Source organism: Phyllobates terribilis, unplaced genomic scaffold (genome assembly GCF_046119375.1).
Source record: "Phyllobates terribilis strain yellow unplaced genomic scaffold, ASM4611937v1 Scaffold_1__5_contigs__length_1240528914, whole genome shotgun sequence".
Lineage (NCBI taxonomy): Eukaryota > Metazoa > Chordata > Amphibia > Anura > Dendrobatidae > Phyllobates > Phyllobates terribilis.
The window spans coordinates 689,347,673-689,364,406 of NW_027362761.1; the positions used below are offsets into that span (position 1 = coordinate 689,347,673).

The 16,734-nt window shown below is 40.9% G+C and overlaps 1 protein-coding gene across 2 annotated transcripts in view; it reads left to right on the plus strand.

Annotated features, from left to right (window-relative positions):
- The window catches only part of TMEM259 (transmembrane protein 259), a 139,917-nt gene extending 126,919 nt beyond the window's left edge, over window positions 1-12,998 (plus strand). For both annotated transcript variants that reach the window (XM_073685467.1, XM_073685457.1), the window contains exon 12: window positions 8,780-12,998. In XM_073685467.1, coding sequence (XP_073541568.1) covers window positions 8,780-9,379 — 600 coding nt within the window. In that variant the 3' untranslated portion in view covers window positions 9,380-12,998. The remainder of the gene's footprint in view (window positions 1-8,779) is intronic.
- The last annotated feature ends 3,736 nt before the right edge of the window (window positions 12,999-16,734 follow it).

Sequence of the window (16,734 nt, forward strand, 5' to 3'; positions counted from 1 at the left end):
CTGATTTGATACATAATGTCCCTGTGTCCTGGGCCTTATGGACCAGATATGTATTATGTCTCATGGATTGCGCCTGCACAGAAGCTGTGCGGGCACAATTGCCGCCGGGTGACAGCTCATTCTCAAAGCTGACACCCAGCACTGTGTTCCAGGAGCGGTGCCTGCACCGCTCTCGGCACTTTAACCCCCTGAATGCTGCGATCGCCCTTCCATGACTCTGTTGGCCGAAATATAGAAAAATTATAGCTCTCAAAATATGTCGATGCAAAAACTAGTCTTTGCAAAAAGTTTTTTAGTGTGTGACCGCTGCCAGTCATAAAAACCTGATATAAATCTGGTATCGCTGTAATCGCACTGACCCGAAGAATAAAGTCGTTTAATCACTTATACCGCATAAAGAACAGCGTAAAAAATATATAAAACCAATTCTTCACCTGCTGCTGTTTTGTTCATTCTACCTCCCAAAAATCGCAGTAAGGCTCGGTTCACATTCATCCTGCGCTGAGTGCTTACACCGGGATTTACGTGTAAATCTCTGAAATACGTGATTCAGACGGAACCACCAGCTGAAGATTCCCTGTAATGAGGCAGATCTAGGCACCTTGGATGCTGTCTGGCCTGTGATCCCACTGTGTCTGTCTTTTTATTAGGTGTACATTAAAATGCCGTCGGCCACAGTTTTGTGAACCTTTGGTAAAAAGTACATAGCTAAATAGAGGCCAGATGGAGTCCAGAGTAAGGCTGGTTTCACACGTTCTTATATACTTACAGTACTGGAAAAAAACAGTACCCAAGATATGTGTGTCCATGTGCACCTGTGTGGCATACGTGTGGCAACCATCTGTTGCCCGTGTGCCGCATCAGGAGCACACTTACTGACGCCTGGGAATCAGCGGTACAGTTAGTGCTGTTCCCAAGTTCCTGTTGCTGAACACTGCCATCATTGTCCCCTGCTGGCGCTGCGATCAGCGCAAGCAAGGGATAATGTTGAGAGTAGTATTCTGCTCCCGCTGTGTCCTGGTGTAAAAATAAGAATAAAATAAATCCTTATACTCACCTGTCCGATGTTCCCTGCTGTAATTCATCTTACTGCTCACGCCGAGAAGCTGGTGAGAATGACTCGCTCCAGTGAGCGGGCCCCAGAGCTGCCCTCAGTGAGCGGTGTACTGTCATTCACTGAGCTCAGCACAGCTCCAGGGCTCGCTCGCTGGAGTGAGTCATTCTCCCGGGCTCCTCTGTGTAAGCGGTCAGGTGGATTGCAGCGGAGGACATCTTTGGACTGGTGAGTATAAGGATTTTTTATTTTATTATTTTTTAGACCTGGACACAGCGGGCGCACAATGCTACTCTCATCATTGACCCTTGCTTGCGCTGATCGCAGCACAAGCAGAGGACAATGATGAGGGCAGCATTCAGCACCCGGCGCTTGGGAACAGAGCTAACTGTATACGGATTCCCAGGCGCCGATACATGTCACTCTGACACATGGATGTCATCAGTGTGGGACGTTTTGCGGCCCATGCAGCGCAAAAAAAAACGGAACATGTTTTGCCCACGGACACACGGTCTGTGGAAACACACTGACATGTGCACAGACCTATTCATTTGAATGGGTCTGCGTGTGTCAGTGTCTCCAGTACGTGTGGAAACTGTCACCACATGTATTGCACACACTAACGTGTGAAAGAACTCTGCTACCTCATAATAGTGAATGGATTCCTCGGGGGTTTCATCTGAATTACGTCACTCGGAGATTTAAATGGAAACCCCAACATCAGTGCTCAGCTTAGAACTCAGGATAAATGGCAACATTTTACAGAACATTTAGGATCACAAAAAAAAGCAAGTCCGCACTCAAGGCCGTAATCTTTTAGCAGAAATATAGGGGGCTTCCATGTGATTAGTAGCACAAAGGCTCTGGAAAAGCGAAATGGCTCTTGCCCCCCAAAAGAGATTAAGCAAATTCTTTGCTCCCAAATACAAATGCCCACCTCCCTTCTGAGCCCCAGTGTGCCTAAACCGCAGTTAGCGTCCACATGTTTTGCCTTTTCTGTAGCAATGAGAGCTCACCTAATTTACGGGTGCATGTCTCCTGAAGCACGAGGTGGGCATGACGTACTAGTCACTACAATGTCAGTTTGGAATTTTCACTCCACAAGAGCCACTGCTGCTTTTCTGGAAAACACCCATGTAGTTAAAATCCTCACCACACCTGTAGATAAATTCCCAAAGGGGTATAATTTCCAAAATGGGGTCACGTGAGGGGGGATTCTGCTCTTCTAGCACTTAGGGGCTCTGTATATGGAGTCTGTATACTATTCTAAGAAAATCTGTGTTCAAGGAGTCAAATAGCCCTCCGTCCCTCCAGAGTCTCACCATATGGCTAAGCAATACTGTACAGCCACATATAAGGTATTTCTACACTCAGCGAAAATTGTGTGACAAATTTTGGTGCTATTTTTACCCATTTCCCAGAAAATGTAAAATTCTGGGGCTAAAACAAAACTTTTGTGGTAAAAATGTAATTATTCTTTCTTCACCGACCAATGGTGTAAAAGTCTGTGAGGCACATGTGGTGTCAACATGCTCACTCCACCCCTGGATGAATTCATTGAGAGATGTAGTTTGTAAAATGGGGTCTCTTATGGGGAGGGGGGGTTCTGCTGTTTTGGTACCTTAGGTGCTCTGCCAATGTGACATGGCACAGTCAAACCAGCCCGGCAAAATATGAACTCCAATATGTCGCTACTTCCCTCCTGAGCTTTGCACTGTGCCTCAAAAGTAGTTTTCAACCTCATATGGGGTATCTGCGTGCTCAGGAGAATTTGCACAACAAATTTTGGGGTCCACTTTCTCCTGTTACTCTTGTGAAAATAATTTTTGGGGGCTAAACACATTTTTGTGGAAAAAACTTTTTTTTACATTTTTTATTTTCACAAGTCAACGTTATAATTTTTTTGTGAAGCACCTGGGGGTTCAAGGTGCTCACCACACATCTAGATTAATTGGGGATATTTATTTAATAAAATTGATTTTACTGAGCTAGAGTCTCTGTCATCCAGTAGTATAGTGCAACCCCTGGCAAAAATTATGGAATCACCGGGCTCGGAGGATGTTCATTCAGTTGTTTAACCCCTTAAGCCCCGCGGGTGGTTTGCACGTTAATGACCGGACCAATTTTTACAATTCTGACCACTGTCACTTTATGAGGTAATTACTCTGGAACGCTTCAACGGATCCCCCTGATTCTGAGATTGTTTTTTCGTGACATATTGTACTTCATGATTGTGGAAAAATTTCTTCGATATCACTTGAGTTTATTTGTGAAAAAAACGGAAATTTGGCGAAAATTTTGCAATTTTCAAAATTTGAATTTTTAAGCCCTGAAATCAGAGCGATATGTCACACAAAAGAGTTAATAAAGAACATTTCCCACATGTCTACTTTACATCAGCACAATTTTGGAACCAACATTTTTTTTTGTTAGGGAGCTATAAGGGTTAAAAGTTGACCAGCGATTTCTCATTTTTCCAACAAAATTTATAAAACCATTTTTTTAGGGACCACATCACATTTGAAGTCACTTGGAGAGGTCTTTATGACAGAAAATACCCAAAAGGGACACCATTCTAAAAACTGCACCCCTCAAGGTGCTCAAAACCACATTCACGAACTTTATTAACCCTTCAGGTGCTTCACAGGAATTTTTTGAATGTGGAAGAAAACAATGAACATTTAACTTTTTTCACAAAAATGTTACTTTAGACCCAATTTTTTTTATTTTCACAGGGGTAACAAGAAAAAATGGACCCCAAAATTTGTTGTGCAATTTCCCCTGGGCACGCAGATACCCAATATTTGGGGAAGAAACACTGTTTGGGCGCACGGCAGGGCTCGGAAGGGAAGGAGCGCCATTTGACTTTTTGATTGTAAAATTTGCTTGAATAATTAGCGGACGCCATGTTGTGTTTGGAGAGCCCCTGTGTGCCCAAACTTTGGAGCTCCCCCACAAGTGACCCCATTTTGGAAACTAGACCCCCCAAGGCACCTTTATAGATGCATAGTGAGCACTTGGAACCCCCAGGTGCTTCACAAATTGATTCGTAAAAATGAAAAAGTGAAAAAAAAAACACTTTTTCATTTTTACGAATCAATTTGTGAAGCACCTAGGGGTTCCAAGTGCTCACTATGCATCTAGATAGGTGCCTTGTGGGGTCTAGTTTCCAAAATGGGGTCACTTGTGGGGGAGCTCCAATGTTTGGGCACACAGGGGCTCTCCAAACGCAACATGGCGTCCGCTAACAATTTGAGCCGATTTTCCATTCAATTTGTTAGCGGACACCATGTCGCGTTTGGAGAGCCCGTGATGTGCCTAAACAGTGGAGCTCCCCCACAAGTGTCCCCATTTTGGAAACTATACCCCTCAAGGATTTTATTAAGGTGTATAGTGAACATTTTGAACCCAGAGGTACGGCACAGAATTTGTTTACATTAAGTCATCATATTGAATAAGTTGTCATTATTCTTGAGCGCAAGTGCTCGCTACTTGAGTTTGCATCGGGTACTCAGGTATGCACCATGTACAGCGTGTGCTTGAGTGACATGCTCGAGTCCCTGCTCCCCATGTTTCACGGTTATTAGACACCCAAAACAAAACATGCGGGGATCGCTCGTGCATGGCAGGCAATCCCCGTAAAATATTTTGGCCGCGAAGCATATGGGGCAGAGACTCGAGCATGTCACTCAAATACCCACGATACTCAATGCATACCAGAGCACCCGATGCAAACTCAAGTAGCGAGCACTTGCTCTCAACACTAGTCGCCATATCGTCATCTTTTTTTCTTACTTTTGAAAAAAAATCCTAGCCCCAGCACAACCCTAGCCCCAGCACAACCCTAGCCCCAGCACAACCCTAGCCCTAACCCTAGCCCAATCCTAACCCAAGAGTTTATTTTTGACGCCGTTCCTTGTGCAGTATAAGTGATTAGACGACTTTATTCTTCGGGTCGGTGTGATTACAGCAATGCCAGAATCATATGGGGTTTTTATGACTGACAGCTGTCACACACTAAAAGACGCATTTTTTGTAAAATCTAGTTTTTGCATCGCCATATTTTGAGAGCTATAATTTTTCCAGATTTTGGCAGACAGTCATGTGACGGCTCGTTTTTTGCGGGATGACTTGACGTTGTTATTGGTGCCATTTTCAGGCACGTGACATTTTTTGATCGCTTTCTATTCCGATTTTTGGGAGGCAGAATAAACAAAAACCAACAATTCAGGAATTGTTTTTTTTTCTTTTTTTTATTCTGTTCCGCGTGTGGTAAAATTGATGAGGTAGCTTTATTCTTCGGGTCAGTACGTTTACAGCGGTACCACATTTGTATCATTTTTCTATGTTTTGGCGCTTATACACAATGAAAGCTATTTTATAGAAAAAAATATTTTTTAGCATCGCTTTATTCTGAGAGCTATAACTTTTATTTTTCGGCTGATGGAGCTGTATGGCGGCTTGTTTTTTGCGGGACGAGATGACGTTTTCAGCGGTATCATTTTTATTTATATGCGTCTTTTTGATCGCGTGTTATTCCACTTTTTGTTTGGCGGTATGGTGATAAAGCATTGTTTTTTGCTTCGTTTTTTTTTTTTTTTTTTTTTTTTTTTTTTTTTACCGTGTTCACTAAAGGGGTTAACTAGTGGGACAGTTTTATAGGTCAGGTTGTTCCGGACGCGGCGATACCAAATATGTGTACTTTTATTGTGGTTTTTTTTTTTTTATAATAATATTTATTGATGGGTACATTATATTTTTATTTTTGGTGTATTATTTTTTTTATTTTTTTATAATATTTTTGCACATTTTTTTTTTTTTTTTTTTTTTCCCACTTTCACACAGTTTATACACTTTATTACTTTGTCCCACTCTGGGACTTTCACTTTTTTTTTTCTGATCGCCTGCATGGCACAGGAATGGAGCACCATCCCTATGCCATGAAGGCTGTCAAAAGTGCACAGTGTGAAGATTGCTTGGAGATGCACTGCGCATGTCCAAGCAATCTTCCTGCTCTCTGGTGATCCGGATGTTGTCATGACGACATCGGGTCGTCATGGCAACACCCGGGAAGCCTTTGCAGACTGCGCTGGAAGCCGGAAGAGGAGGTGAGTATCGCCGATCACCTCCCCTTGCCCCCGCAATGCCGCGATCGATTTCGATCGACTTCGATCGCAGCATAGCGGGGGTTAATGTGCTGGGAGCGGTGCAGGACCGCTCCCTGCACATAGTACCGGGTGTCAGCTGTGACAATCAACTGACACCCGGCGGCGATCGCGCCCGCACAGCCTGTGTGCGCGCGCGATCGCGATGACGTACTAATACGGGTCTGGGTCTTAAGTCCCAGGGCACAGACGCGTATTAGTACGTCAGATGTTATTAAGGGGTTAATGTTGTTGAAAAAAAGCAGATCACAGACATGGCACAAAACTAAAGTCCTTTCAAATGGCAACTTTATGGCTTTAAGAAACACTAAAAGAAATCAAGATTAAAAATGTGGTACTCACAAACAAAGTCAACAGTTTACATACATTAAGATTACTATGCCTTTAAACAATTATGGACTGCCTGTATGATGATGTCATGTGTTTGGACACTTCTGATAGGTTCTTTAACAACACCTGATTTAATTAGACACACGTGTGGATGTATTTTAATGCACACCTGAAACACACTGCTTCTTTGTGTAGCATCATGGGAAAGTCTAAAGAGATCAGGAAGTGAATTGTAGACTTGCACAAGTCTAGCTCATCCTTGGGTACAATTTCAAGATACCTGAAGGTGCCTCGTTCATCTGTACAAATAATTATACGCAAGTACAAACAAGATGGGAATGTCCATCCATCATACTGCTCAGAAAGGAGACTGGTTCTTTGTCCCAGAGATGAACATGCTTTGGTCTGACATGTGCATATTAACCCAAGGACAAAAGCAAAAGACCTTGTGAAGATGATGGTGGAAGCTGGTAGGATTGTGTCAATATCCACAGTGAAAATGAGTGCTGTATCAACATGAGTTGAAAAGCCACTCTGCCAGGAAGAAGCCATGTCTCTAAAAGAAACAAAAAAAAAAAAAAACAGATCAATGTTTGCAAATGTACACAGGAACAAAGACCTTAATTAAAGACCTATTAAAAATTTATGGGCAAAGCTGAAAAGGCAGGTGCGAGCAAGGCGACCTACAAAATATTAAAAATTCTGGTAATTTTAATTGACCTAAAACGGGAAAGGTTTATTCTGATTTCATGTCAGATATTGAGAAAAACAGCCTTTAATGTCTTTTTATTTAGTTGAAACTTATGGTTTCAACTGTGTGTATGTGTGTGTGTGTATATATATATATATATATATATATATATATATTATAATATAATATAATATACACACAAAAACTTGTTTTAAACAATACATCATTTTCTGATGATGGCTTCCCTTCAATCAGTTATCCCGATATATGACGTACTGGTGCGTCATATGCCGGCCCCCTGTCTGCTATTGCACCCTGTGCTTGTCATTACGATCCTCCTGCGAAAGCCAGCCCGAGAGTAGCATTAATAGATCGTGATTTGCTCTCTACATAGCAATGCTGATGCACTGCTATGTATAGGTCAAGTGATCAGACGAGTTTCAGGTCCCCTAAGGGAACTATTCAATACAGTAAAAAAAAAAAAAGTTTTTAAAATAATAAAAAACACAAGTTCAAAGCACACCCCTTTTGCCCCATTAAAAATAATAATAAAAAAATACACATTTGGTATTGCTGTGTTCATAAAAGTCCGATCTATCAAAATATAAACTAATCCGATCGGTAAATGACTTAATGAGAAAAAAGATCGAAACTCCAGAATTATGTTTTTTTGGCCACCACAACATTGCCATAACTGGTGATCAAAACGTTGTAACTACCCCAAAATAGTATCAATAAAAATGTCAGCTTGGCTCGCAAAAAATAAGCCACCACACAGCACAATACCCCGAAAAATGAAAACAGTAACTTTTTTTTTTTTTTTTATGTATTTCCGAATTTTTTTTCACCACTTAAAAAAAAACAACAAAGTATGCATGTTTGACATACTCATACTGACCTGGAGAATCATATCACTAGTTTTACCGTATAGTAAATATCAGTCACTTTTGCCATATAGTGAACTTGGTAAATAAAAAAAAACAAAAAGAATTGTGATTGCCTTTTTTTGGCAATTTCAGTGCACTTGGATTTTTTTTCCTGCTTTACAGTGCATCACATGATAAAATGGTGTCATTCAAAAGTACAACTTGTCCTGAAAAAAACAAGCTCTGATACTTCTATATTGGCCAGAAAATATAAATGTTATGGCTCTTGAAAAAATGGTGTCGTTTTTAACAACAACTTGTCCTGCAGAAAACAAGCCCTACTACAGCTTATTGAAAAATAAAAAAGGTTTGGCTCTTGGAAAGTTGAGGAGGGTAAAAATTAAGAATGACCTCTTCTCCAAGATGCTTTAAAGGGTTTGTCTAAACAAGAGTCTAAAGTGAGTCCCCTAGGTGGAATTCACATGCAGTAATTTTTGTAGGAATTTGGGCTCTTCTATATGATTCTTATATATATATATATATATATATATATATATATATATATATATATATATATATATATATATATATATATATATAGTAAAAATAGATTTATGCACAATTGCAATTATCGCAAAAAATGTCTGATATGTTTTTCCTTCTGTTTCCACAGCACTCTATGATCTACTTTTTCCATCACTATGAACTTCCTGCCATCCTTCAGCAAATTCGTATCCAGGAAATGCTCCTTCAAAACCAGCAGGCTGGTCAGAATCAAACCAGCCTTCAGGACAACCTGAACAACAACACTACATCTGAGCCATCCATTGTAATGCCTCCCCCGGGCTCTGGCTTTAGTCTCCAGCCACCAACAGCTAGCTTGGCAGCAGGTGTTATGTCAGCTGATTCAGATGTAGATGTAGCTCCTACACAACCTGTAGAAGATGTTTTAGAGCTTCTGACAGCTCTGTCTGAAGAACCACCACGGGATATGGCTGGTAGCCAACCTCGCGAAGCTGGCACTACAGATTTGACGCAAACTGGTGACCCTCCTCCTCTTTTGCCGACTGCTACAACTAGTAATAGTCCCAAAAAACTCAAGGAACCCCAAGTGAAAGTAATGACCCTTCCCACAGACTGTAACCCTATGAGATCTTCAGTTACTAGCACTGATGTAGACCAAAACAATCTCTCAGCGTCTGTGTCATCAGGGTTGCTCTCCGAAACTAGTGTGCCACAACCGAGTATAGATGCAGAGCATGGGTCTGATTAAATGCAAGCTGAATCTCTGTTTTAGATGTTCAGGCCTTACCTCTGGGAGAAATGCATTTTTATTGGGAAGGAGCTGTATGCACCATTAATCTTTTTGCGACTGGAGTGTCTAGTTTGCAGCACAAAAAAGCAAAATAATTGTGCATACGTGTGTCGTGTGCACGCACCCACCCTGACTGCAACTGCTTTACTTCAGTCTGTCACTCAAGTCAAATAAATGCCACGAATTGGCCTAGAAAAAACTTAAAATGGCTAACGAGACTACCAGTCTTTTCTGAACACTTTAGAAGTGGGTGTAGTGTGGGCATACATGTTGTGTACGCAATCTGTATACTCTGATGTGCACGATGCGGTACCTGTTCTGACCGATTTAATAGCCATACTTCAGAGAGGATATTCTTATTTAAGCTAGTCTAATAGGTGTTTCCTGAGGTTTTATAGCAGATGCTTTATGGGCAATATAGCTTTTCATAATTTCACTCCACAACTACTGGACCAAGAATGAGTGATCGAATATAAAGAAGAGTAAAGTCTGCCCCACAGATATTTGCAGACCAGTGTTTTATACTTTCGCCCTGTGTTTCCAGTGCTTCACTGAGTTCTCAAAGCTATGGAATGTAAGTGCATATGTGGGAGCAGAACTGCATCTGGAGGCCCCGTAGCTTCAGCCTGTTGTGGCAGTCGGTATTTAGAAGATGTATTTGTGCCTTTCCACCTGTGACTGCTGAAAAAGGCTGTACACGAATGTCTAAAACCTGTTCTACTATACTATTGCACTTTTGTTTCTTACGTAGAAGTGAAAGCTATATACAGATATAGAAGTGTGTATTTGCATATATACACTTACTATGTAGATTAGAAGTGAATAGGTATCAAAAAATAAGATGCGTTCCTGAAGCTGTGCTCGTGAATAAAATTGGATTGGTGCTTCTGGCAAATTCTGCATAATAAGTTCTTAAATCCAGTGAATGTCCTACTCTTGAACACCATTTCTTTATTTCATATAAATAGGTTCTGGGCTATTTAATTTCTTAATCTATCTTTAAAACAGTCTGAGCCTTGTTTGGCTGATTCAGACTAACATAAATTTCCTGCATAGACTCCAATTAAAAAGGAAATATGCTGGATGCTTGCATCTGCCACTATGGGGAGCTCACTGCATAGTGGTAGTGGCTAACAGCCAGTATATTATCTATTGGGGGGCGTTAACCCATTTATGCTGCTTTTGTGATAAGTAGAGGTTTCAGATTAGGGCACACACCATAGTTTTTCTATAATTTGTGATTATTTTTTCCTCCTTAACACTTTTGAAAAGTGGTAGAAAGCTTGGGCTAGGCTTCGTTGGAGGGCGTGGACAATAATGGGTCATTATTAAATTTAAAGCCAAAACAATTAGTGCAACAAGCAGCCCAAATCTTTGCCTTGTTTTGGCAGGCATAGATTTAGTCGTCTTGCTTTGTCTGCTGCAGATGCATATGCCTCTTAACATATATTGTGCATTTTAATCCCAACGATCATCAGATAAAAACTTATCTATGTAACACTTGTCTTCGTAAATGTAAGATTATTGGATAAAAATGGACCCAGACACCTTTTTTGGATATATTGGCATAGAATTTTGAACCTCAAATGAAATGGTGGTAAAGTTTAGACATTCTCTTAAACAGAAGCGCTGATCCAATGGCATTTATACATCATACTACCTTTTACCCTATGCTCTCATATATAAAATAAAACACATTGATTTCTTTAAGGATATTACAGCATTTTATAACTGTAACATTTATTCATTTCTAGGGGTGATTGGTAGGCGGAGGACTGCCATTGTTACCTTCACCTTCTGTTTCTTTGCTTTAACTGGTCTGGTATAGTGCAATATTCCCCTTATTTGTACAGGCCAAATGTGTCCAGCATAAATTATATTCTTATGAGGTCTGGGTAGATGGTCACATCAGTCTGCAGTCTACCACATGAGTGCCAATATTTTTTTTTTCAAAATTCATATTTTTAATAAAAGTATAAAATGGTGTTCTTTTTAGAGGGAAACTAGAGTTGGAATACAAGTCTCAATATTTGAAAACCACTCTCCTTGTTTTATGCATCTTTAGAGAGTTTGTCCAATTTAAATCAGTTTTTTTCTACAATCACAGCTTTGGTGCATCGTTGGGTGGGTAGATGAATCTGTTTGAGACAGCGGTCAAGCATGTGCACTGCCGCTCCATTTTTAAAGTTTATGGGGCTGGCAGAGAGAGCCAATCCCTATACTTGGCCATTCTTGAATTAAGCATCAGTTCACATGTTCCACCGCTGTTCCATTCAAACAAGGGGATCCCCGTTCTTGTTATTCCTAACCAATCATCTATCCTCTATGGTGTGATTGTGGGAAAACTCTTTTAAAATGTATGAAGCTGCTCAGGGCTTTGATGACAAAATGACCGATTTAGTACTGAATTCCTGACCCTTGTAGAGACAATACATCCAAACCTTGCTTTGGTGCAGGCCCATGCTTTGTAATCCGTATAGGCTTCATTCCTGGACAACAATGGCACCAATAATGATCATAGTAGCTAAAGATCGTTATTGTTTCTGTAGCATTCATGCGTTGTTTCAAAACTTGTGGGTAAGTGACAACTTTGTTAGTTGGGGGAGTGACCGGTGGGAGCACCATCGATCAGCAAGTTATCACCTATTCTACGGATAAAGAGGTTGTGCAGTGAAAATAAGTTAAGTCCTGCCTAGTTTATTTTTTTACATAATGAGTATTTTTAAAGAGCATTACTCACTGGCTTCCAGAGGAAGCCATTTTTGGAGCACTATTGGTTTGTGGTGGAAAGCAGCCTTACAATAGGTGTCCTGATTAGTAAATTGTGAAGTTTGGTTAGTCTCGAAAAATAGTGTCTCTTTCCTGGTAGGAGACTGCATTAATATAACCTTGATTGATGCAATAGGAGCACTTGGGGATGTGCCCTGGGTGGAGTCAATAATTGAGTTACTACCTATATTTGCTGGCTTTAATGTAAGCCGCACTGCACTTTGAGCTTTAGGCCCAGGCAGCAAAATTCTAACGGGGTGAGAACAGGGCAGAGGACAGACTAGGAAGCGAGGATTTTGTCACTGGTGTATATCCTTTGTTTTCATGTCTGTTGCTCTCCTATTTAACATCTTTTTCCTGTAGTGATTGTGTGGGCATTATACTTCCAAATGTACTTCCAGTGCTAAATGAAAAAAGTATATAACTAAGAAAAGACTTTGTATTCCAACAATAGTTTTTTGGAAACATGAAAGCCAAAGTGTGGCATTGGCTGAGTTCTAAATGAAGAGTGACTATATGACTTAATGCAATGCTGAGACAGATGTGGAATGGTCTGAGAGAAGCTGACTACAGAAACTTCTCTGGTCAGTACCCCTGTGCATATGCAGCAACCCACTCTATGCACAAATTTGTGAAGACTTAATTTTTTTTTTTAATTAAGAAAAATGGGATAATTATTGGGGTGATCTACACCCATCACCCCATGTTTTATTTAATTGTACCTCAAATTCATGAAATTGATGAATTGTTTGTATATATGTTAATAAATATATCTTAAGCACACTGCGTGCAAAAGTGTATAAGTAAAGTCCTGTTTTAATGTACAAAATTAAAGTTTGAGAACGGTTAGCCCAGTGGCCACTAGGTGGTGGTGTTAAGTTCTCATTTTACTTGTTTTTATTTTTTTCAAACTTCAAATAAGGACAATAATCCAGAAAAATGTTCCGGAACGCCGTGCATGCCGTATTTACAATGCTTCAGGTTTGCTGGTGCACATTACACTTTTATATTCATTATTCCAGGGTCATATTGCAAACTCCAGTTTATAATTTTTTTGGATTTGAGATATGTTTTGTGCAATAGAAGTAGGATTATGTATAATGTTTTATGAGCCAATAGTTGCTGCAGTGACACTTCTGGGCTTCTTCAGGAGTCTAATAAAAAAAGAAAAAGTATGTATATGTAAGAACACGAAAATATTTTTGGGCCTTTGATATTTGCTCCACTATATAGATTCCCATACATAAGTAATATTCATACCTACATTGCCATTAGTCACAGATCTAATGGTATAGATGTGCTGAATCTGTCACTAGGTTTTTGCTACCTAATGTAAGTGCAGCATAATGCACTTAACAAAAAAAGTACCCATTTCTTATCAGTGTTCAGAACGACCCAGCTTTTAAAAGTGTCACCCTAGTTCACCCCTTCAGTGGGCACCGTAAAAAAAGGACAAAGCTGAACAGAAGCCAGATGTAGTCCAGAGTACGGACTCATTATAGTGAATGGATCCCTCAGGGGTTTCATCTGAATCACGTCATTCAGAGATTTACAGTTAAAACCAGAAGTTTACATACACTATATAAAAAGACACATATGCATGTTTTTCTCAATATCTCACATAAAATCAGAATAAACCTTTCCCGTTTTAGGTCTATTAGTATTACCATAATTTTTAATATTTGCCAAATGCCAGAATGAGAGAGAGAGAGAGAGAGAGAGAAGGTTTTAAGGCAATTTTATTACTTACTGCAAAGTCAAAAGTTTACATACATTTCATTAGTATTTGGTACCATTGCCCTTAAACTGAATGACTTGGGTCAAACGTTTGGGATATCTTTCCACAAGCTTCTCACAATAGTTGGTCGGAATTTGGGCCCATTCCTCCTGACAAAACTGGTGTAACTGATCCAGGTTTGTAGGTCGCCTTGCTCACACCTGCCTTTTCAGCTTTGCCCATAAATTTTCAATAGGATTGGGATCAGGGTTTTGTGAGGACCACTCCAAAACATTGACTTTGTTATCCTTTAGCCACATTGTTACCATTTTGGCAGTATGCTTTGGGTCATTGTCCATGTGGAAGACCCATTTCTGCCCAAGCTTTAACTTCCTAGCTGATGTCTTAGGCTATGTGCCTACGTTGCGGAATTGAAGCGGAAAATTTGCGCTTCATTTCCACATCTCCTTGCCCAGAAAAACGCATGCGGAATTTCGCAAGCGTTTTTCGCATGTATTACACATGCGGAATTGCCTTGCGTTTTTTATTACATTGAAAAGGCAATTTCGCATGCGGAAACGCAAAATTAATGGACATGCTGTGGATTTTTGAGCGCAGCATAAACGCTGCGGAAAAATCCGCAGCATGGGCGTAGAACTTGCGAATTCTGATTCGGGACCATGGGGTGTGGATTGACAAGCGTTTTACAAGCGCTTCCGCTGCGGAAATTCCGCATCAAATACGCTTGTAATCCGCAACGTGGGCACATAGCCTAAAGATGTTGCTTCAGTATTGCCACATAATCTTCTTTTCTCATGTGCACCAGCCCCTCCTGCAGCAAAACAACCCCACAACATGATGTTGCTACCCCCATGTTTCACAGTTGGGATGGTGTTCTTAGGCTTCCAAGCTTCTCCCTTTTTTCTCCAAACGTAACGATGGTCATTATGCCTAAAAAGTTCAATTTTAGTTTCAGACCACAGGACATGTCTCAAAAAATTAAGATCTTTCTTCCTGTGTGCATTTGCAAACATTAATATGGCTTTTTTTATGTTTCTTTTGGAGTAATGGCCTTTCAGCCCATGTTAATACAGTACTCCTTTCACTGTGGACATTGAAACAATCTTACCATCTTCCGCCATCATCTTCACAAGGTCTTTTGCTTTTGTCCTTGGGTTGATATGCACATGTCGGACCAAAGCACATCCATCTCTGAGACACCGCAAACAAGCAGGAAGTGACAGGCTGATAACAGAAGACCGTAGAACACAGGCACAAGTGCTGGATCACAAGGAAGCCAGCCACAGGGAGTGATAGACTGATAACAGAGAACATTAGAACACAAGCACAAGGGTTGAGAGGCAGACAACAGAGGACAATTGCTTACAGAATGAGACAGATGACAGAGGATGCTAATAGAAAGTGAGAAGAAGATGAGATCACTGGATGAAGAAATAAGTATATAAATGACCAATATGGCTGGAAAAAGGAAGCTGGTAACAGAGAGCACTAGTAAAGAGAAAAAATGGAAAGGCGCTGAGCCGGCTCCCCGGATATAGGGGTTGTGTGGCCAACAGTTGCTCACTATTGGCCTGATTCACAGTCTCCTGCCTTGACTGACATGGCTGACTGCTCCTGTGTCTGTTCTTCTCTAGCATCTGCACAGGAGGAAACAGTAGCTGCGCAGCGCAATAGATTGTGGAGGACATAGGAGACTTCAGTCACATCAATAAAGGCAGGAGGATGGTGATTGTGGGGTCAGAGGAGGCGCTGAGCAGGGTCCATGCATATTCATCCGACTGGACGCTGCTGATCAGCTTACGAGAAGGAGAGTGAGAAGCTATTTTCTTAGGTTTGCGGGAGGCTGGGATCTTGCAGGACGGCTTTTAAATACAGCTGAAAGCTGATGGCTACAGTTTATACAGATTAAAGGTACGGCCAGCATCTGTACGCCTTCATATACAGTGTTCTAGAATGCTCTATATATGTCCCCAATTCCCTATGCAAGGCACAAATTAATTTTTTTATTATACTCCCACACGACGCGGTATGGTCCGATAGACATCTCTGGTCTTGATCCAGTGCCTCCTCTCTTCTTACAATCATCGTCCACCTTTCCTACTTCATGTGGATGATGCATCTTACATCATCCACTAAGTGTCCCCCCATTGCGTTCCTGCGCAGGCGCACTTCTCTCTGCCCTTCCGAGGACAGAGTACAATACTGTCTTTTTTGTGCCTTGCAGTGCTGATTGGGGACTTACTATAATATGCTGTATGTATGCTCTAAAAGAGGGCTTAACCCCTTTCTGACCCGAGGCGTACTAATACGCATCTGTGCCCTGGGCCTTATAGGCCAGATACGTATTAGTACGCCCTGGCGATTTCGCCCGCAAACAGGCTGTGCGGGCGCGATTGCCACCAGTACTATGTACAGGAAGCGGTACCGCACCTCTCCCTACACATTAACCCCCGAAATGCTGTGATCGAAGTTGATCGCAGCTTTCCGGGAGCAAGAGGAGGTAAGCACTGCTTACTTACCTCCTCTCCGGGGTCCTGCGCTGTGTCTGCCGGGTCCCGGATGTTGTCATGGTGACCCGACATAGTGTACAAGTAAAAAAAAGTGCCAGAAAGTGTAAAAAAAAAAAAAAAAAAAAAAATTGTGAAAATATAAAAAAAATAATCCCCAAAAAATAAAAATATACTATACCGATAAATACAGATTATAAAAAAAACAATAAAAGTACACATATTTGGTATCGCCGCGTCCGGAACAACCTGACCTATAAAAATGTCCCACTAGTTAACCCCTTTAGTGAAAACGGTAA